Source organism: Ambystoma mexicanum, chromosome 13, assembly GCF_040938575.1.
Source record: "Ambystoma mexicanum isolate Mex_15411 chromosome 13, UKY_AmexF1_1, whole genome shotgun sequence".
In the NCBI taxonomy this organism is placed as follows: domain Eukaryota; kingdom Metazoa; phylum Chordata; class Amphibia; order Caudata; family Ambystomatidae; genus Ambystoma; species Ambystoma mexicanum.
Window position 1 is genome coordinate 593,807,367 of NC_090938.1, and position 23,723 is coordinate 593,831,089.

At 46.1% G+C, this 23,723-nt stretch overlaps 1 protein-coding gene across 1 annotated transcript in view; it reads right to left on the minus strand.

Annotated features, from left to right (window-relative positions):
* CNTNAP1 (contactin associated protein 1) overlaps positions 1-23,723 on the minus strand; it is a 419,356-nt gene that overhangs the window by 85,662 nt on the left and 309,971 nt on the right. The window contains exons 14-16 of the mRNA XM_069634419.1: positions 21,727-21,883; positions 12,757-12,884; positions 9,501-9,689 (exon numbers count right to left, since the gene is read on the minus strand). Of these exons, the coding sequence (XP_069490520.1) occupies positions 9,501-9,689; positions 12,757-12,884; positions 21,727-21,883 (474 nt within the window). The remainder of the gene's footprint in view (positions 1-9,500; positions 9,690-12,756; positions 12,885-21,726; positions 21,884-23,723) is intronic.

A 23,723-nucleotide genomic window follows, 5' to 3' on the forward strand; every position in this document is an offset into this window, starting at 1 on the left:
AGTTTTGAGGGCAGCCAATGTACTGCATTTAGTTTTAATTTTTAGGGTAACCAAGGTATATCACTTAGATGCATTTTTAGAGTAGTGTATTGCACTTGGATGAATTTTGAGAGTAACCAATGTATTGCCTTTAGCTGCATTTTTTAGGATAACCAAGGTATAGCATTTAGATGCATTTTTAGAGTAGCCAAAGTATTGCACTTAGATGAATTTTGAGAGTAACCAATGTATTGTCTCTAGCCGAATTTCGGAGGGTAGCCAATGTATTGCATTTAGATGCATTTTGAGGGTAACCAATGTATTTGAACACATAATGACTCACCTGCTCTCACATACTCTCCAGACCACCTCCCAGCACCCAGCCACTACATGCGCGTGCTAAGACACATTGCACAACACCTTTGCCATAAGAATACAGCTATCCCCCATGATAAAGATTTGGTCTAGTTGCACACCTAAGGACTCTCATCCACTTGCATACTCTAAAGACAACCTCAGCACCCATCCACTACATGCCCTAGTCTAAGATACATTGTATAACACCTATGCCATTAGAATGCAGCTTTCCCCCACGATGCAATTTGGTCTAGCTGCACACATAATGTTTCCCCTACTCTCACACACTCTCCAGGCTACCTCCCAGCACCCATGCACCACTTGCACTACTCCAAGACACATTGCACATCACCTCTGCCATAAGAATGCAACTATCCCCCATGATAAATTGTGGTCTAGCTGCACACATAATGAATCTCCTGCTCTTGCATACTCTCCAGACTACCTCTCAGCAACCCAGCCACATGCCAGCTCGACATGGGTGTCAAGCAGGTGGTGGGTTCAAATACCTGGGGATAAAGGTGGGAATGGATTGCGAATGGATGTATGATAACAAGAGCATGATTGCATATGATAGATCTGCGGAATTTTGGATGCAGTCCCGTTTGTCAGTTGTGAGAAGGGTGACTCTAGATAAAATGATAGCACTCCCATGCATGCTGTATGTCTTCCAAGCCATGCCGATGCCGATATTAGCTAAATACTTCCACGTGTTAAATATGTTATGGGAAAGTTGCTATGGAAGGGTGGGAGTTCAAATGTTGCATTGAAAACATTACAGCTCCCAGCACGGAAGGGGGGTGTTGGTGCCCCAGACTTTCACATGTATATTGAGTGGCAACGCTCCAGAATATGGTTGCATGGTTTGCAGAAACGCAGGAGAAGGAGTTCATCCGGATGATAGCTTCTGAGGGTAGGCTGCTGCAGCTGTTGGAGGAGATTGGGGCCAGGGGTAGGGACCTTGGTCAGCTCCCTTCACGGGTGGCAACACTGGTAAAAGTCTGGTGGCAGGCGACTAAACTGCTAGGTCAAAAGGTGCCCTTCTTGCCAGAAATGAGGTTGTCCTGTAGAAGGTTGGGCTACATTATGGGCAGGGGGCTGAGGGATAGGGTGGCACAAATCGGATGGGGTGGTCGAGTTGAAGACCTATATGATGTTGATGGGGCCCTCACATATCAGGAATTTCGAGTACAGCACAGCGGAGTAAGGCTCAACTACTAGGAAATTACCTGACTGATGACAGGCATTAGGGGATCATGGGGAGGATTCCCGGCACGGCCTGATAGACATAGAGTTAATGTAGTAATTCTGACTCTGGCCAGCAGGTGTAGGCCGATCACAGAACTTTACGTTGCAACAGTGGCTGATAGAGAGGATCGTGTGGCGAAACCAAGCAGCAAGTGGGACAACAACCTGGGAGAACCATTTAAGGATAGTGAATGGGCTAGGGTGATGCTTTACGTGAAACATGTATATGGAAATGCGAGATTTCAGTGGATACAATATAAGTGAGTTGTGCGCGCATATATAATGACTGTTGTGATAGCTAAAATTGCTCCTGACCTTAACTCTAGTTGCTGCAGATGCAGGAAAGAGATGGGAACTTATTTACACATGTGGTGGGGATGCGGGGTAGTCCAAACTTTCTAGGGCTGGGTGAGTTACAAAATTGTTGCTGGTACTCTCCAGGCTCCCACCTGGACCTTCCTCTCCTGCAAGGCATGCCATTCATTGTATTGAGTTACTTGTTGCACTCCTGTGTCTTCCTTTGTTGTGAACCCGGCCCCCCTCCTCCTCACCCTCCCTCTGCATATTCTGAGTTGTGGGCAACAGGGCATGTGCGTCTCTCTCTCTTCTCTCACCCCCTGCCTCCTTCGCACCCCCTATGGTGCTCTCTGTCTCTCTCATCTTCTCTAACTGCTACTCTATCTTTTACCCTATCCCTCTCACTGTGTCTGTAAGGAAGAAGTTCAAGAGGGACATCCTGGTCTCCAACTCAGGCCTCCCTATCGCTGATACCTACACCAGTGCTTCCTCCAGACAGACTCTCACTGACATACCCTTTGTCGTTCCCTCTCCAGACCTATGGACCCTTCATATAGTCTCTGTTCTCTCTCCTTTCTCCTCCTCTCCCATTAATGGTGTGTTGGGTGTCCTGACCCACGTTTGGACTATTATGCTGCAACACTTGGTGCTGTGGGTTAGGAAATCCAAGAGAGCGGAAAAGCCCACATTTGCGCCAGAATCCTGGAGAACCGTGCAGTTTTGCGCACAGCAAAATGGTCCCCTGACCTGCCACCCACCAGTGCAAAGAAAGATGGTTCTGTTCAAAACCCGTTTTTATTAATGTCAAAGATTGCTAAGATCATGGGCCCGGAACCACCAAACAAAAATCCAACTATGGTTGAGTGTTTTACTTTACTCTACTACAGATCCACATCAATGCCATGTCAAGCAAGGATCATATACTATCAAGTAAAATCCTTTCTTTTGGAAATGTATTAATTCAAGACAGATCCCAAAAATAGGTGCAGTACCGGCATTTTCCACAAACCGGCGCTAGCGGTCTAAACTCTGACTGGGGACCTGTATTGCAGAAGCTAAACAGCATCCTGAGCTAGCTGGGACTTCAAAGGTTTGTTCCCAGGAGGCAGTCTGATTCAATTAAAAGTTCAAAGGGGTTGCCTTTCCTGAGAACTCTTAACACCCCAGAGACCCACATCAGGAGGCAGGATATCACATGGCCCTGTTGATTGGGAGGGAGGGGGTTTCCCCTTCAGCCTGGAGGAGAGAGACAATAGACCCTTTCAATTGAATGGGGTATGTTAATTTTGGGTGTGGACTGTAAACAGAGCTCTGCCTGGAAGAAGAGACATGTGATCCCTGACTCATCCAGTTCCTAGGGGCGGGCCAGACACTTTTTGTGAATTGAAGGCAAATATATGTTTTATAAAAACACTGATAACTAATTGTAACCAGATGACAGGAATGTACAATTTGGAGATCCTTAAAATGGAAAATGTACCTCCAATTTGAGTCTAAACTCAATTCCGTACGATGCTCTGGGACTGAACCCCACAATTTATTCATGTTGCAGACACTGGGTTTAAGCTAGAGACATGGAAATTTACTGGAATATGTGTAGAAAGGCGGTGTACATTTGTGCCATTTTTGGTAAACGTCCGATATTGGTAAACCAACTAAAAACGAAAATAAGTTGTCATTTTTTAATGCAAGCTCTTAGGAAGATCAGAGTTGAACAAGAATGTACCTTAAGTCATCTGCAATCTGTACATGTAATGTCAACCACTTGTGTATCTGGGAAATGTGTTTAGTTATGAAAATGATTTTCTAAGGTAAAAGCAAAGGGGAGTGTTCTTTCTGTATGCCATAAAGATGACTCACTCTGACTCACTGCTCCCTTCTCAAATCAGGTCAAAGAGAAATCCTTGACCTATCAAATCGTGAGTGGGTTGGGCAAAGAAAGTTAGCATCCACACCCATTTTCAAAAGACATAAAAAGAGCCACTGGAAGCCAGACAGGGACATTCACTTTCCACTTTCTTGCGGGACGCTTTGCCAGGAGACTCCAGACTTCAAATCCATCAATCTCCAGAGAGACCAGAGATCCAGAGAGACCAGATTGCTGTGCAGTGCTGAGAGCTGACCCAGATCGCTGTGCGCAGAACCAGTGCCCAGTGGTGAGAGAACCGCAGCCAATCCTGACCCGATCTGTGATGAAGTCGCATTCCTGTCCAAAATATAGTGTGAGTACTCAGCCAGAACTGTGCAAAACCAATCTCTTAGTTTAAAATCATCTAATTCAAACTATTTTAACGTATTGAGAACTGCATCATAGAAATCGTGTCCCTCCTGTTGATTCAAAGCTGCAAAACTGTCATCTGTCATTTTGAGCTTTACTTTTATTTTGAGAATCTACCTTCACAAAATCGTCCGTATCTCTTGAACCGTTTGTGATAGATTTAACTTGTATTGTAAAGCTGAGATTCTAAGCTTTCCAACAAGCTCTAAACCAACTTGCTACTCCTTATAGTTCCTTCGCAATTGTGCTCGACGCACGCGACTAAATTGCCACGATTTGACATTTTGCTTCATTCCAGCCACGTGTAAAAACATTTGTCTTTTGCTTCCCTGAATCATTGATAGGGCTGGCCTGAACTGATTTAAAGTATTTCTCACTCACCCTGTACCTCTAGAGGGAAATAAAATAATTTTTAGCATATTTTTCCCTTCTTTGCATACCACCTTTAAAGTACTTTGCCTGTGTTTAAAATCATCCCTGTTTCTCTAAGCTTGCTAGGGGGGAACTGAATTCGTATTATACTGTGATTGTATTCCTGAAGACTGTGTGTGTTACTTCCACCTCCTTACATTGCATAGAGGGGGGGTGAATTGCCAAAAGGGGAAAAGTGATTATATTATGTCTTGCTGAAATCATATCAAGTTTATTCCTGTGTTGCTTCTTTTCCACCATGCATTTCCTTGTACCATATAAAGCATTCTCAGCTACCTTATCCTCTCAACTACTTCTAAGTAATTAAACCAGTGTGCTAGTATAACATCATCCATTGTTGATCACTCACTGTCATATGTCTAAGTGTGATATCAAATATTAATTTATTATAAAAGGGTGATATGTATATATATTGTTTAATTATTCAATAAATCTTTTAAATTGCAAAACAAACCTACTTCTTGGCTCAGTGAGGTCAGGGGAATTCAAAGAAAGGGGCGTTATATAAGGGTTTATCATCCAGAGTATAACTTGTCATAAAAATATATAAATAAGGGCTTCCCTTGGGCGTTCCAGACGAGGCACTGACTTAGTGGGATTGCTGAATTGAAGTCGCTTAACAGGTGGCACTAGTTAGGAGGTCCTCTTGGCCCCCTTCCACTCCTCCAAGGCCATCAACAATGTCTGAACGGGCACCATCTTGGTTCAGGGCCCTCAGCCCAATCTCCTCCTTTTTGATAGGCGTTTCCTGCTTCTTATCAACTTCCTCCCTTCTCCTGCTTCTCCTTCCGCCACCTCGCTGGCACCCTCATCTTCCTCCTCTGCTCACCCTGGGGCCCCTTTACCACCTCCGAGGGTGTACCTCCAGCCTGTACCCCTCAGTCTTTCAAATGTGGCAACCTGCTCCATGTCGCTACTCCGAATACTCGTTCTGCTGTCAAACACTCCTCTGACTTCTGGCGCTGCCTAGAAGAACTTGATCTAGATGTCCTTGATCTCACCGAGACATGGTTTACGGCCAGTTCTGTCACAGGTTTTGATACTCTCCTCCCTGTAGGCTACACAAATCCTCTCTGAACCCAGAACCAACTGTCCTGGAGGTGGAGTAGCCCTGATCTTTCCAGAGTGGGTGCCGGCCTCTGACATCTCTATGCAGGCCTACTCCTCGTTTTAATGCCTGGTTTGCAGGCTCTCTATCTCTCCTGGCCTCTCTCTAGCTGTGGCCACCATCTACAGGCCACCTGGCCAGGTCACCCTCTTCCTCTCTGAATGGGCCGACCTCTTCTCTTCTCTACTTGCCTCTACTTTTCAACTTCTCCTCAGAGATCTCAACATCCACCTGGGTGCTTTTAATGCCTCATCTGGGCTTTTCCACAACCTCTGCAACACTCCCTCACTTTCCATTCTGCCGTCTAGCCTGACACTCTGCCGGACATACGTTGGATGTTTTCATCACCTCAGACATCACCCTTTCTAACCCTCTCACCACTCCTCTCTCTTGGACTGATCACTTTCTACTCTCCTCTCATCTGAAACTCTCTATCCCCCAGGCAAAGCCCACCCCCAGCACTGCGACCTACCTTCTCGGTCATTCAGCCCAAGAAGAGTGAGTCAGTGGATGCCTTTGCCTCTACTTTCTCTGCTCCTCCTACTCCTGCGGCTGACTCACACTCTGACACTGCCCTTTCAAATCTGCATCTTTCTATTTCCAATACCCTGGACATCCTTGCCCCTGTCATGAGAATCCGGCTGAAGCCTACCTCCAAGTGCAATTCTTGGTATGATTGCGAACTTGCGGTCCTGATACGCAAGTGCAGGGTGGCTGAGAGGAAGTGGAAGGTTTTGGTGCATCCTCTGACAAACTGGCCTGCCGCCTGCTCCAATGGCAATACTGACTCTCTGTCCTATCCAAGAAGAGAGAAGATATTCAAGCCCACGTCTCTGTGGCCTCTAATAACACAGCCAAAATCTTTAAAATCTGCAAGGAACTGGCCAATCCTGTTGCAGTCTTTACCTCTCCTATTCCCTCCCAGGCCTCTCACTTCTCCGGTAAAACTCAGGACATCCTGTCCTATATCTCCTCTTCCTCTCTCGAACCCCCTTTGGCGATCTCTTCCTCTCCTCCTCCTTTCTCCTCTTTCTCTCTGACAACACCTGACAATGTTTCTAGACCAGTCTGATCTATGAAAGTGTTGTCCAAACAGGTACTCCCCTGCTCCTCCAGAACCATCAAGGACCATATTGACACCCTTGCTCCAGCCTTGGCTAATTCCTGCAATCACTCTTTCACCCCTGGAACTTTCCCCTCTACCCTTAAGCACTCCTTTGTGCACCCCCTCCTCAAGAAGCCATCTGCTGATCCTACCTGCCTGGCAAACTATCACCCAATCTCCATCACCCCTTTCCTGGGCAAACTCTTGGAAAAGCTGGCCATCTCCCAGCTTACCCTCCACACTGAATCTGTTGGTTGTCTCCATGAACATCAGTCTGACTTCAGAGCTGCCAGAGGCACGGAAACTGCTCTCCTAAACACCTGTGAAGATCTGCTCTCCAACCTTGATTTTAGCATTCCTTCTATCCTCATCCTCCTTGATCTTTCCTCTGATTTCTATATGGTCAACCGCGCCATCCTGATCAATCGACTCCATGAGAACCTGGGCATCACAGATCAGGCCCTGGAGTGGCTGACCTCCTGCCTCCTGGACCACCCTCACAGGTCCAACTTGGCCCCTTTCTCTCTGCCATCTCTCTCTCTACCTGTGGCTTCCCCATGGCTCTATCCTCTCACCCTTCTTTTCAACCTCTACTTGGCCCCTTTGGCCCACCTGCTCTCTACCTTCTCCTTTAACTTTCTGTGTTATGCGGATGATACTCCGCTTTCCTTCAAGCTCCCCTCAGTCTCCTCTGCCCTCTTGCTCATTCCTGACCGTCCGCGATTCAGGATTGGTGCACCTCCAATGAGCTCTGCCTTAATGCCAGTAAGACGGAGATCCTTCTCATTGGGACCCCTGTCCCTGCTTTCCCTCACTCACTCTGGCCGCCTGCTTTGGGCCCTCTTCCTTCGCCTTCCTGCAATGCAAAAAACCTTGGTGTCATCGTCGACTCCACTCTCCCTTTCTCTCCTCACATCCCGGACGTCACCAAGAAGTCCCATGACCAGTTGCACCTCCTCAAAGGGACTCTTCCCTTTCTCACTTTCCCCTAGAAGCTCACTATCTCCAGAGCCCTGGTTCTCTCTAGGCTGGACTACTGCAACAACCTCTTTCTCAATCTGCTTTTCTCTACTCTCTGTCCTCTGCAACTAATCCAGAACAGGACTGCAAGACTTATCCTTGGCCTCAAGGCCAGGGACTGTATCTTTACAGCCCTGAAATCTCTCCACTGGCTCCCAGTGGCTTCAAGGATCAAGTTCAAGACCCTTTGCATTGTCCACAAGGCTTTGTGGGGGTGGACCCGCACTACATCCAACATTCTTCCAAAATACCTTCCTTCTCGAGCCCTTTGCTCAGCTACCTCCAACTCGCTAAGGGGTAGATGCTTCGCCAGGCAGAAAGTGGGGGTTAGATCTCTCTCCTCTGCAGGTGTCTCCCTCTGGAATGGACTCCCTGCCCCTCTCAAACTTTAGCCGGACCACCTGATGTTCCAGAAGCAGCTCAAAACATTCCTCTTCTCCTCTGCTTTCTCTCTCTCTATCCCCCACCTGACCTACCCGTCTGCTGTGCTGACTGGTTGCTTGGCTACCCTCAGTCTCACTGGGTACCAGGCTCTTCCTTTATCAGTCACTCCTGCACTGCCTCAGGGCCTACCATGCACTTAGGGGCTGTAACTGTATCCCCACAGTCCCTTGTTCTTCTTGCACTACCCAAAGCCGCGCTGCCCTGGCTCCACTTACTCAGAGCATTGCTGCTCTGTTTTCCCCTCTGTGCCCCTCTCCCTTGCACTTCCCCACTCCCTTTCCCCTTCCACTTCTTGTTCTCGCACTTGCACGAACTGAATGACACAAGGCCTAGTAGGATCGTTTATCATCCCTCCCTTGTCTTGTCGCGCCTAGAAGCACTTATGTACAGGCACGTTATAAATGACTTATATCATATCATATATCAATATATGACCTCACGAAGGTATGGGTAAGAGCCACGGTTCAGCATTCAGTATTGGCATTGCTCCCTGGCAAGAGAGGGAGGAGGAACACGCTACTTATGTGGTTGATTCTTGTGAAGCTATCCATCGCAATGGCTTGGAAGTCAACCAGGAGTTCCCTTTTTGACTCCTGGATGATCAGGTAGTGAGGCCTGAGGGTGAGGGGTCTCGCCATGGGGTATGGAATGAAATATGAGACATGCTTCAGGTAACATCGGACCTGATGCCACCCTGAGGTGGGGGTAGGTGTGTACGAAGTGGGGGACAACAAGTCACTGCCGGCATGATGTCTACCTCAAAGGTGGATATGCCGAGATATTAATTGAGATGCTTCCTGGCCATGGGGAGGACCTCCTATCGAATATTTTAGGAGTAGAGGAACATGATGTACTAGCCTGGTTGTATGATACCCTCCTAACTGCACTGTGGGCTACCATAATATGTATGTAGCTGGAATGTACGCTGCTGGTTTTTTGTACATGCTAAATAACTCAAATTGAATAAATATTTTTTAAATTTTAAACAGGTATCCAGCAGTGTGTTTTGGAGAAAAAGTGTGATCTCAATGTGTCAACTCTAACCACGAGTAGAACTGCATGTTTGCATCCATATGCACCTTTCAGAGCATTTGAAGAGATCTTGTGTCATTGACTGTACTATATTTGATGGATGGTTTACAGAGAACATACATGCCAATGTTCTCTCTATGGGATTTACCACGCATCACCCTAAAGAAATCCCACTGCATATCAGAAGCAAAGGAACTTACTGTTGAGCTCTACCCGGATGTAGTTTCTGCGCATGTAATCCCATTCCCTGTAGGCTGTGTTTTCCAAGAAGACCCCGGAAGAGGACGTGGTTTTGAAGTAGAACGTGATGTCCAGGCTCGTGCCGGGTTTGAAGGTCGGGAACAGAAGGCTGGCTCCCTTGTTGAATGAGACCGTGTTCCAGTTATTTCCTGCAAGGCAAAGAGATATACGTGTCACTGCGTATCGGTTGCACATCTTATGATGGGAGCAGAGCACCTCCAGATGCATGTGTCATTTGCTGTTAGCACACCACTGTCTTTATCCTCTCCTTTGTACTCCCCCCCCTTCAAAGGAGATTTTAGGAAGGGCAGTCACATGCCTGATGACAAAAAGACCATGTGCTTTATTGACCACAACAATGGTGCGCAGGAGACGTTTCCATATTTTTCAATGTACACAGTCATTTATAGTACACTATGGCCTTTTTCCAATGGGGTAACACATTTTTCAAGAGGATATCTTCCCTACTAGGTCACATCTTAAATAACACATTCTACTGTTTTATGAAGGGGCTAGATCAGACCCCTCAGTCTCTCAACATTGGGTGAAGTGTGCATATTGGGGGCATATCAGTCACTTGATGAGAAAAGATTAGAGCTCTCACCAAGTGACTGATATGCCCTAGTGGTACTAGTGGTTAAGCAATGGGACTGATATTTACTAGTGGTCAGGCATCTTCAAACAGTACACAAACTGGCCTGCTGGTCTCCCAGATCTTTTTGGGGGAGTTTACCAGTCGGCGGGAGTCCTCCAGGTTTTCAGAGCGCTCAAAGAAATGTTCAACCCGTGAGTCATAGTTCAAGTCTTGTGGTGATTTGAGTCTCTAATCGTGGGCTACGAATCACAGGAATGGAGTTTGAGTAGCCAATCACAAGACTCAAATTTCCAAAAGGAGCTTTGCAATAACCCAGCAGAAGCCAAGTCTACTTTTTTTTCTTTGCCAGGCTGTGGAGAGGTGATTTTATAGGGTGAACTCGCACATTGGTTGGAAGAAATGCAGAGAAGGGTATGGAGGTGTTTGGAGGCATTTTGTAATATTTTTGGGAGTTTTTGTAGTTCGGGATATTTTTCAAGTACCACTTTATCTATTTGGTTTCCCTTTTTTCCTCTTCTTGTGAGTTTGCAGGGCTTCTGCTGTCATTGTCGCTTGTTTAGAATGAAATAAGTGCCAGAATACCAATTGTATGACTTCTATAATTCACTGAATTTATCATGGATGTTGTACTTGTGCTGTTTGCGTTTTACTTTAATATTGGGGAAACGTCAAACCCATCGTTCAGGGAGAAGCACTGTTTCTTTTTGCCCGGGGATAAGGTATTACCAGATCTATTTAAAATCTACAACAGGCCCTCCCTTAAAACTGGCCTGGAGACCCTTCACTCCCTAAGGCAGTGTTTTGAGTCAACCTCAAGGATGAGCAATAGGGGAGGTATGACTATAGTAGCCGGAGACTTCAACCTCCAGATCGAACCAGTGGGGCTGCTGAATAATCTATGGGAAGACCAGGATCTTGCCTGGGACATCCCGGATGCAATTGTGCCGGCACCAGCAAGACTACATCGCGTTGCAGTGGAAACCACCTGCCTCCTGTATAGCCTATACCTGAGAGCCTGTAATGGGCGTTTTTCCAAAGATCAGCCAGCTAAAACAACATATAAGGGCCATATGGGCTCATCGCTCATTGATTATATTCTAGTTGCAGGGGGTGCTTGGGCTAATCTTACGGAATTTGAAATCCACTAAAGAACAGAGGGATCATCTTCCGCTGTTTGCTCAATTTGGTAGTGGGGGACTTTTTGCAAAGGCTGGAATCTGTGATAAGAGATTAACAGGTGTGAGTAGTCCATCCCTGCAACTAAGCCTTACAAATTACAGGCGTAGTTCAAAACTGTGGCCAAGTCTAAAAAAAACTGCAGTTGTAGTTATGATTTGGGGTGAAGCCTTATTCTATGCACTTCAGGAGAGCATGTAAAATTGGAAACGAAATTCTACCCTGTGGCAAAACATCCAAAATGACAGTATTAGTAGTAGCTCTCCTCTGGGGTAAAGCCTTAGAAATTGCATTAGTCCTACCAGCTCCCAAAGTCTCCTCCACCCGTCACATGATCCTGCGGCACTTGTGGTCAGGAAGGGGCATGCAGGGCCGGTCTTAAACCAGATTGCACCCCAGCCGGGTAGCATCGTTGGCACCCCACCTCCTAAAATGGCTTTAGATGACCAATGAGTTTGAGAACATGTCTGGGGATGCGTGTGGTCTCGTGCACAAGGGATGTGGCCAAGCGGTTCGGGCTGGACTACCACTTTTAGGGCGGGAAGAAGCCTGATTTGCATATGGTCTTTCCCCTTCTGTAATGGCTTGGCAGGCTGAAGAACGATGGTCTGGAGGTTTGCCCAGAGCTGAGCCTGCGGTTATGATTTATTCAAAACCTTCCAGTTTGGTTTGACAAAATATTCTCAAGTCAATGTTCATAATTTGGATACTCCTCACATGGGCCCACGGAAGTCACTCATCTGTGCATGTGGTTTCTCCTCTCCTGTGTCCGAAAAAAATAAAAGGCGACTGTTTGTTATTTTTCCTTTCTTACACCCATTTCAATCATAAATTCATCTTTATCCTACTGCAATTATCATGCCAATTTACACCAATTATAAATAGTTTCCCTTCCATACACTTACCTAAACTACACAAGCTCGGCCTGCCCCCTCACCAGAGTCACGGCACAGAGTGAACAGCAGTTTGAGACATCTGCCCTCATAAAGATGTGAGGTCAAATTCACTCAAAACCCATTCACTTGAAGACTGAACATAAAGTTCGACCTGTTCAAACTCATCAACATTGGTGTGATTCGTGCTTTCCTCGAACCACTTTTACCCAGGGGTACTACTGGCATATGGTTCACTCTACATCAGTAGTAGGGCACAGAAAATTAAAAAATGACTTACCCAGCGCAAAACAATTTGCAAACAGTTTGATGCTGCTCCGGGGGTGACTGCTTTTAAGATGTGAATGGAATGCTCTTTTGTAGGCGATGGTCCAGGTCTCAAACGGAGGGGGTGCCCCCTTCACATCCTTCCTTCATTCCACCCCGGGGCAAAATGTCTCTTTCCTTTCATTAAGAGGGGGCACTCAATGCACCAGATAGTGATGTGATCTCCCCCCCACCTGCCTCATAGTCACATTAATTCATACCCGGCAAAATCTGAGTGCTACTCACTGTCTCCGTAGCATCGCAAGGGTCCCACCGAAAACCAGGCCTCGGAGCTGGTGCGATTGGTGTCTCCAACGACGACCTGTGTGACAGGCAAGTGGTCTCGGTAGTTCAGGAGTCCCTTATCGTAGCGCCTGCATTGAGATAATTCAACAGGTTCAGGAGGGAAGGGATAACCAGGCATACGAGCTGTTCCTGACCCGTCTATCGAACCAGGAACCACAACGACCAACTCTCCAAATGTATAAGACACAGGGACTACGCTCCACAAACACAGCCGCTGTGGTAACATATCGCTCCACCCCACTTTACTGCTCCACTGCTGTTAGGCTGGCCTCAATTTAGTATTTCTGTGCATACCGAGCAGTGTGAATTTCCCCTTGATTACAGCTCATGGTAAATACTGCCAGTGAAATGCCACTGGAGGCAACTCTATAAATTCCACCAGCAGTAGAAATGCACAGCCGGACATAATTCAAAGTGAAAATGACACCAGTAAAAACAAAAATTCGATTCTGAGGCTGCGGTAGGTACCATGGAGGGCCAGTTTCCAATGGTAAACTGCATGTTATGTGACAACACATGGCACTCAACATGCATTGCAGTATTTGTGAACTGTTACGACTTATCTAAGACCAGCTCAGGGCTGATCTTTTCAGTGGTATTTACCACCATTTAGACCTCATAGTTTTCTGTGATGGGCATTGTTCATGGCATTGTTTTGCCACCAGCAGTAATGTTTCCACGAGTGGTAAATTTGAGGTAATCCAGCAGTAAACCGACGGAGAGGTTTTCCCACTCAAGTGGTATTTGGCCCTTTAAGAATTAGGGGTAATCTACCACAGGAGGTCTTTACCACTGGTGGTATCATTATTGCCACTTCCATGATGATGTCCCAGGTGTATTGGATGCAAAATATGTTCTGATTGCTAGAGTTCAACCAGTGCTCATTAGTGACTGACAGAAAGATCCTTTCCCTAATTGTTAGACATTATTATTCTAACAAATTATGAAAATATGTATTCTTGATGCAAAGTTCCATGATTGTGCCATCTGTGGTTAGCCCTGCTTTTAAAAATTCACACCAAAAACATACCATAAAACGGTATGGCGTCCTTTCATCAACACCCGTTTTTATGACGGGTGTTTTTGCCGAAAAAACGTTTAGAATGTTTTATTTGGGGGTAGGAAAGGCCATATAAAAGGGTGAGAGGGGGTCAGCAATAACAAAAAGTAGGTAGAGGCGGGAGAGCTTGGGGGGGGGGGGGCCCCCAAAAGTAATCCAAACATTTGTTCAATGCATTTTTCGGAAAAACCTCCGCGTAAAAACACCCATCGTAAAAACTGGTGTCGATGAAATGACATAGAACCCGTAATGCGACAGATATGATCAGCGGGCGAGCCAGGACCTTTTGAGTCAAGCATGCAGTGAATATAAGTTATGTTATTTTGGATGAATAACAATTCAACTATTAGGTTTCTTTGAAGGACTGCGATAGAGACAGCAGTGGAAAGAGTGAATGATGGGGAGTAGGAGTGAGCGAATAAGGAAGTTGGAGAAGGAAGGACCCACATGTTGGATTGGCAACTTGTATAGCCTACAACTGACTGCTTGAAATCTCTAAAGTGGAAAAGGAGAGTGCAGACAGGGAAGGAATATGGGGGTAGAAGCGACTGAGGTAAGCAAGAGGGCAGAGAAGGTATGATTGGGGAGGCTGGCAGTGAGCTATAAGCCAGGATTAGGTTAGAGCAAATGAATGAATAAAAGAAGGTTAGTTTGGGGAGGTGGTGAACACATTATAATGTAGGAGGAGTGGAGAGCAATGCAAGGCATATTAGAGAGTCGGATCAGGTTGAGGGGAGAGCAAAAGACAGATTATGGAAGTGTGCAGTTGTGGGAGGTTGACAGTTATTTAATTTTTTTAAATGTTACAATTGTTTAGCAAAACAGTATAGCAACAACAATGTACAACTTCAACTTCTTGACCTTTTTTAAAATTAGAAATTGAAATATAAATTTTGCCCAATTTATCCTTTTAAAACAAGTTAGCTATGAATTTTACAAAAGCGATCACGTAACACGTCCTACGTCCCTCGATCAACGTTCTCCACCATAGCTCTGGATTGAGTATTCGATAGTCAGACAGCAGGGACCAAAATGAGCTATAAGCGTCTCAACTAGGGCTGGGCAAAATATGATCAAATGCTTCAGTGTTTGTGTTTCCACCGCCATGGGGTCATTGCAATAACGACATTTGTTCCCATCCACTATACCATGGATCGTCCGTATTTCATTTGTGGGTAGAAGATTCAAAAATGGATCTCTATCGTTTCTGTTAGGAAACTGTTTTAAATAGTTACATACAGAGTCCAGTTTTCGTGGTTCCTCGGGAAGATGGACGGTTAATTGGTAGCTGGCCGCTACCTCCAGTGTGGAGATCAAATCATGTCCAAGTAGGGTTCTTTTTCAGCAAGTTGATAGAACCCCCAACCTCCTCCAATCGCACAGTTATTTTCAGTCTCCAGTTGTTCAACATGGGATTCTCAGATGTGATGACTTCCTTGTTGATTATTTCCAGGATTTCTGGTCTGGGAAGCATAAGGCCTTTTCTGTAGAGGGCCATGCTGTTCCATTCCACTGTCTGTTTCAGGGATGTAAGACCCAGCTCCCGCCGCACTATTTGGATCCGCGTGAATGGAGGAATTCCCAGCACTTTCTTCCAGAAGAGGCCTTCCCGTTGAGGCATACACAGACCGGGATGTCAGGCCTTCCCTCTGCTCCATAGGTTAAAGCAGGCACCACCTTGGATTTATAAAACCGTATTACCGGCATTCATGAAAAACGGCAGAATTTCTAGTTCACTGCACTAGCCTGGCTAGACAGATCTTTGGCTTTTGTTTTTTTTAGATGTACCACCATGGGGGCCTTTGTTTTAGTGTCGGTGAGCCATACACCCAAATACTTAAACAAAGATACTTGGTCAATGAGCTTACACTCTAGGAACCATGAGTAGCTGTTTCTCCCTTTGTTAGAAGTTCCAAAACTCAAGATTTTAGTTTTCTCTTTGTTTATTTCTAAGCTATTTGCTTTAATGTAACAGCACAGTGAGTCCAGTTGGCGTTGTAGTCCCAATGGTGTGTGGTTGATTAGGACCACATCGTCTGCGTACAATAGGCGCAACAGTTTACCAACCCCTACCACTGGTGGAAAGATTCTGGTTGATGTTTCTGTCTGGTCCATGGCCGCCAAAAAAAAAATTAAACAGGGCCGGAACCATTGGACACCCCTGTTTAACTCCTTTCGAAGTAACAATTTAATTGGATAACTCTTAAGGTTGTGTTCTGATGCATGGCCTTTATGGGACCTAGTAAGGCCTCTGGGCAGTTTTTTGCCTCTAGTTTAGCCCACAATTTATGGCGCTCTATCTAATCGAAAGCTTGGACCAAGTCCACAAAGGCCATGAAGATCTTAGGTTTTCCGGCTTGGACTCGGGCCTTCAATATACTCAGTAATAATATATTTACTCCTGTCCCAATGACCCGTTAGCAGTGGGTCGTTGCAGCCTTTTTGTATGCTCCATTTGTGGAAATGGTCCAAAGGTATCGTGCCATACAGTTTTCCAATCACGTCGAGGAGGGCGATATGTCGATAGTTCTTAGGGTTCAGCCATTGTCCCAATCTTCAAAAAAGGAGATCTATAGCCCTCCTCCATTAACTCAGTATTTGAGGACATAGGGCAATCTGAGACAACAGAACATGAATGAAACTAGCCCACTCATCAGCATGATCTTTCAGCATAAAGTTTGTCAGGCCATCTGGACCAGGGGCTCGAGAGCCATTTAACTTTAAAATATGTCTTTGGATGTTGCTGATGTCACTGTCATAGGCCAAAGGCTCTAGGTCTTTGACATATAGGTCAGTAGAGATGGTTTCTGTACCGGCGGCGTATATCTTTTTGAAGTGTTTTGTTTGGCCGTCTTCACTTATGGGCCAAACGATTTTTTATCAAAGACCAAAAATCCCTGGGTTCTTTGGTTACAAGTACTTTAAGCATGGCTTCCGAGTTGTTCTGGTAAGTTAATAGTCTTATGGAGTACAGGCAGTGTTTATATTTCCTTTTTTCTCTAAGAAATAAGACCGGCAGATGGGTGTCCCTGATTTCCTTTAGAAGCAGGGCTCAGCAACATTTCAAAGCCGTCCATTATGGGAGTCTCCCTCAACCATGTCTCTTGTAAACAGAGCAGGTTGAAATCCCCAAGTTTGACATCACTGAGTTTGGTAAGGTGTGTGAAACCTCTTGTGTTCCAGGAGGCAATTTTCAAACAAGTTGACCTTGAGGTAGCTAGACCTCTCTCTGGTGCCAAAGTTGGTATGTATTTGGTACGAGTGGGTGGCTACAGATTGTCTTGGAAGGTTAATGCTCTTGATAACCATGACCAATCCGGAATTTTGTTTCTTACTACTGTAGTTGATGAAACTGTTGTTGGGTTGCTTACGTGGTACTGCAGAGGTTCCAGTTTGGTATTTTCACTGTGTTTGGGTCCCAGGCCAACTGGCACTCTTCCATTCTGTAAAGGGTCCAGGTAAGAATTGATGGCGTTTGGCCGCTGTGTTCTTATGGGAGTTTCACTGTCTTTCATAACTGTAGTACTCAGTTTATGCTTTGGTAAGGTTTGAGCTAATGTTTGTTCCTCTTCCCTCTTCGGGCCTCTGATAGCTGTTAGATCAAAACCCAACATTAGTAGGTTTTCTGCCTCTTCCAGTAGCATATTTTTCACCACTGGTGGGCGATGTGACAATAGATCAAGTCTGTGCAAAGATCGTCCCCGAACTCAAAGATTTTCAAGTCTTCCGATGTTAATTGCCTCAAGTTAAGGTTACAGTATAGTAAGTCCATCGCCGTTCTACGATTCAGAATCAGGTTGTCCTCTCTGTCTAGGATTCTCTTGAGTTGGAGGGAACGATCTTTCGAATTTAGTTTTCTCCACTCTGGTAATCGACTGGTGCTTTGTTTGCTGACATTTGATCTACCCTCCGTACGTCTCGATGAACCAGTACCCGACCTCATTTTAAAGTCGGACGAGCGATGACGTGGGGATCTTGATTCGTTTTACCCCCCCACGGGGCCTCTCTGAGCATTCACCGTGGTCGCTAGGTGCCTACTCTGTCCCTCTGGTTGGTAAGATGCAATTTTCATGCTGCCTGGGTCCCGTCCATGTTTTGACTTTGGAAGGTTCTTGGGGCCAATGTCCCCTTCCAAATTTTGGGCCATGGCCAACCTTCTCCTTTTTTCTGACATTGTTAGAAAAGGGGGTGACGCCAGAGTTTGCGCCTGAGGGCTTTGCCGAAGAGCACTCTCTTTGGATAGGGTCGAGGGTACTAACACTGACACGCTTACAACTGGTGTGTTACTGTCTTCCTCATCCATCGAGTATGTTGAGAGTTCCATTAGTATTTGTGAGTCGGGCTAGTCCCCCTCGTCACTGGTTCACGTGGTGGAGGCGTCTTCCCAGCAGTAGATGGAGCTCTAAAACTCAAAGCACCCAGGTGGCTGTTTGTTCTCTGACCAGTTCGTCTTGGGGCTGGTTTTGGGGCTACCCTCTTTATCGATTGCTCTTTTGAGGGTGGTAGTGTTGATGTTCTTACTTCGTCAGAGCCTCTCAGTTTGCCCTTCTGCTCAGGACCCCCATTAAAGTTCCCCCTTTTCTGACAAAAAATTGTGTAAGCCGGGTTTAATGAGGCGTGGCAATCCTCCTCCAAGGCCTGGATTTTGTCCGCCACTTCACCCCGACTTATGCAGGGCTCGCTTCTTTTCTCCACGGACACTAATGACACTATCCTTGCTGATGGTTTGCGACATTCGTGTACTTGGCCAGTTTGGTCGCCTGTTAGGTCCACCAACTGCGAGGCATTTAAAGTCTGAGTGAATTTCTAGGAGGTTTCCCCCCTAGTAGGCTCTTTCAGGTGTTTTCCATTTGGGGATTCACTCGACGGGGGGATTTGTTCAGCATGATGCACTTTGGCTATAATAAAGCCCTCTAAAAAGACGAGTTTGGTGAGCATCATCGCAAGTAATGTTGTATGGTCTTTTAAGGAGTCATTTAGGTGTTCATAAAGTTTCATGAACGGCGCAAGGGCAATAGTCATGCTTGAAATCATGGCAAAGAGGTCCGGCTTTTCTCTTTTTGTTGATGCATTCAATTTGGTTGAACTGGGTCGTTGCTCATTTGTGTTTTCATTTAGATCCATTTGATCCAGGCTATTATGCGGGTCCCTTGCGCTAAGAACGTCCACATGTCTCTTGTTGGTTAAGCAGATTGGATCTGGTGGCAATGCCTTGGAGCTCTTTACTCGCCCGGCCTGATTTAGGTGGAGTGTGTCTGGGTCCAATGAGACAAATATTCCTACAGCGTCCATCACGAGTGGTGGAAAGGCACTTAAAGAGTCCGACCCCAACAGCGCATTCACTGCCTGACCTATGGTGCATGTGCCATCTTTGGGGGGCTCACAGTTTCCCCTACGTCGAGGCTCATTTGATGTACTGCATGGGCCTTGAGTTGTGGATACGATCAACCGACACCCGTTTTTGAACCAGGGATTGGATCCTTCGTTATCCGCTGCTCTTCAGTGAGTATAAGTTGTTGCGTTACAGCAGGATGTCTCACACTTTTCGTCATAGCGGCCTGGAGTCGAGTAGACTTCGCAAAAGCAGCAAAATTGTACGGGGTTACAGTTTTGCGGTTCAGAGTGTTGTCATTTTGATTGTTCAGATGCTCTTTTAGTTGCTTTCCGCAAAATTCCGCACCCTCCAACAAATCAGCATCTGATAAATTCCCCGGCTGAAAATCGTTATGACGAAAAGCTTGCTTTGTCATGAAGAGTGACAGGGCGGGAGATGGCCTCTTGTGGGGATTTTGTGGTATACTCATGGTTTATGCACTGTTTCTGTCAGGACCTCTGCAAAGTTCGAGGTGACAGACCATCTTGTGGACCCAAACATGGGAATTGCTTTCCAGGTTTTACCATCGGCAAGATTTCTTTTGTTAAAGAATCCGGCCCCCCATTGATCCACAGTGCAGATCTTTGCTTATTCGTGGGACTGCCATCTCGCGAAACAATTAGCCCGTTGTCAGTAGGCAATGGATCTTTTACCAAGTCTGTCATAGGCACACTTATTTGGTTTACGACAGTGTTTCTGTTGGGATAGTAAGGGGGGCTGTGCAATCTCACGATGTACCTGAGTCAACTGGAGACCGAGATGGAGAGACATCTTCTTCAGAGGGATCTTTATGTACTTTGCGCAGTTATTGATTGAACGGCAGCCGAGCCCAAAAAAAGACGCTTACAAAGATGAAGTGTCGGGGGTTCTTATAATATTGACTGCAAGAGTCAGTGCTCCACCCCCCCCCCCCCCGACACTTCTTCCAACCCGTTTCATGGTTGGGAAACCGGAGGGTCATCAAACTGCACTGGACATGAATTTGGTTGATCACACGTCCTCCCGACAGGGGCCGCGTTCGCATATGTTATATATTCTCTCTCAGAGGAAGTTTGGAATTCACTGCGCCCAGGAGGCGCAACCTCCCCCTGGGTCGCTTCAGGGGTAAAAGTCTCACTCCCCCTGTCATCCCGCCTCCGCGCAATTATATCCACTTGTAAAGCAGGAACTCTTGCGTATGCAGTTACCAACAGCTCGCAATTTAACACACTGGCAGGCTCGGTTATTTTCTTATCTCGGGAGTGGTCATGCAACGCAGTAGCGTGCAGAGAACACATCTCGGCATTCAAGGTTACTGGTTTGCGGGCAGCCTTACCCGACTGGATGTCAAAGAACGCCCGAGACTCCACCGAGCCGCACAGGAATGGCGTCAGTCCTGATCTTCCAGCCGGAGTCGTCGAGGCAGCCTCTCGTTCTTTCCGGCTCCTAGTCTTAAAATCCGACTTTCATCCATAAGGGCCCTGCCCGCCGGTACACCAGACACTCTACTTCACTCCGCTACGCTTCGCTTCTACAGATGGCTTTGAGAGTGAGCATAAGCAGGAGGCGGAGTGTCCAAGGATAAGCAGGAAAGAAAGACTCAGCGAGTCAGAGCAGGCAGCAAGGTCCTTTGCAAATAGAAGATAATCCCAGGCACTCCAGACACTAAGGAAATTATGTGTTTGGATTGATGGACAATCAGAAAAGTGGGGTAGAGTAAAGAAAATAAAAGAATAGGAGGGTGAGGTTGGTTGGGGATGCTAACAGAAAGTTCCGGTTTAGGGTAGGCAAGAGGCAAGGAAGCTGTTGGAAATGGCGAATTTATAGACGTGTACATTCAGAAAGGTTGGTTAGAGCAAAGAAAAGAATAAGCGATGGTGAAGATCGGGATGCTAAAATTATGTTAGGAGTAGGGAAGAGCAAAAGAAGGGATAGGATGGAGTGATGTTAGAGAGGTTCACAGCAAGTTAGTAATTATAATGAAAGGAATGGGTGAGGTAGTTAACAGCAAGTTAGAAGTTATGAATAGGTGAGAGCAAAGGATGGAATAGGACAGGGAGAGGTTGGAGAGGTCGACCGTAAAGAAATTAGGATTAAGTGGGAGATGAAAGTTGGAATGGGAGAGATTGTTAAGAGAAGTCAGGCGGTTACAGTGAGGGCCATCAAGGCCCGACACTGAGTTAGAAGTCGGGGAACTAATTCCCACTCTTTCGTGTAATTGTTTTTAATAATTTCTGCTTTTGAGATGTACACATTCAGATTTTGACACACAGCGGAGGGCACCAAAGTCTCAAGACATTTTGTTTAAGATTTGGTAGACTGTTATCAAGGTCATTTGTAGCAACACAAAAATATGTCCCTCGATGCCGACAATCTACATACATTTCAGGTAGGTTACAGGTGAATGCCGGGAGGTAGATGATCAATTGGGGATTCTAGGGCACCCCATACAATCGAGAGGTTGTCCTATGTCCTGCAAAGGAGGGGGGGGACTTACCACAGCAAGTGCTCGGTGTCGCAGTTGCAGAAGAGCTGGGGGTCGGCACAGTTCTTCTCCATTCCACATGCACACCTCTGGACTCCCGGACTGGCTCCACCCCAGTAGAAATGTCTCTCATTGCGACGACCCATCCAGAAGCTGAACGGCAGACCAGCTAATTACGCCAAAGAAAAAAGCAGAAACATCTTAATTGTTATGTTTTGGAAGGAGGGCAGTCTACTCCACATATTGGAACCCAACACCTTTCTTATGATGAGCGATCATTCTACTTTTTGTCGCCAAGTTATGCAACAAGAAGCTATAGCCTGGACACGTTTGCTTATGATACGTATTATTTTACCTGACACTCGGGATTGTCACAGATTGGTCAAAATGCTCTATCAGGACCTAAATAATGGTTTCTAGACTTCAACAGTCATATTACATCCTCAAAGCTCTTTGGGGCGTTTTCAGAAAGAATTGACATTGGGGATCTCTCTGTTTCTCCAGGAGAGCACTTTTCGATTTGCAAAGAAGTTACTCCGAGTTAGTCTGAGTTACTCCTAGTAAAGTTCCTTGCGAATATAATAACCCTCTCCATTATAAGTCAGGGATATGGCTCAGTTCCTCATAACTTCAGATGAGGGAATCCTTCTATATAAATGTCAGTAAGTGTTGGCTATTCTGATCCTGGTTTTTGCTTTCTTTCAACTGGATATTTGGCTGAAACTGATTGTTCTGTTTTTTCTGAATCGCTCTCTTGAATTTTTGCTTCATTTTAAGGGTTGCATATTAGTGTGTGTTAAAAGGATTTTCCTAGATTTCAAATTTAGGATTCAAGATGACCAATCCCGACGTCAGTTCCAGGGCACCTCTGGATTATGCCTAACTCGCAAGGACACGCTCTGCAGAGGGGAGCATGAAGTAAAATAAAGTATAGTCAAGCACATAACCACGCACAAGAAGGGAATAACCACCTAGTATACTTATGAAAAATATACTCTTTATAAAATTGGCAAAAATGGTTCTACAATACTTTGTAGGTAGGTAACTTTGCAGTGTTCTTCAAACTGTAGGGCTTAGCCATGGCTTGGCGGCATGGCTGGGGAGGGGCGAATCTCACAGCTTGAAAAGCTATTGATGGTCGCTTAGCCTTTCTGTTCTTCCTAAAGCAGCCATTTGCATTGGTCTCGAGGTTGGGTGCCCTATTTAAGCAATAAGCCCTGAGCAGGTGGGGCATTACCACTTCAGTTAACAGAGGCCCCGGGGCATTACCTGAAGTGGTAATGCCCCCCTGCTCAGGGCTTATTGCTATTAGTACCCTACCCTGTTCCGAAACGCTCTGGTGTTTCTGAACAGAAAAACAGTTAAAGAAATGGCCGCCGGGGAAGGGAAAACAAAGTCGATTTTCTCTTCCCATTGCGGCCATTGAAAACAATTTAAAAAGTAAACAAACAAAATGGCCGCCATGGATAGGGAGAAGGGACTACATGTAGTCCCTTCTCCCTTTCCATGGCGGCCATTAAAAAAATAGGAAAAAAAGTAAACAAAAAACATGGGCACCATGGAAAGGAGAGAAGGACCCGCAGATCGGGAGCGGACGTGCTGGGGACAGAAGTGTTCACAGTGCTTCCGCTCCCGAAATGGACAGGAAAGAAGGTAAGTGGAGATGGGGGGCGGCCCAGGCGTGGAGGGAATTCGGTGGATAGGGGGAGTGGAGAGGGGCCACTTACCTCATTCCCTGGTGGGTGATGATGGAGGCCTCTAGCCGTGAGGCGGCTTGGAGCGGAGGTATTACCGCAGGAATTCCCCTGTTCCGAGCCTCCCACTGGCTGAGAGGGCACCAGCCCCATCACTGGGTACTAATCTGAAAATAAACACAGCATGCAGGAGCATCACAGTAGCACACTGATGAGGAGGCAGGCCCACTAGCCATGCCATGGATAATTGCAACCACTGTCTCAGAGAATGGAAACCCTTAAGAGGGCAGGATGAGGAGGGAGAGAGGGAAAATA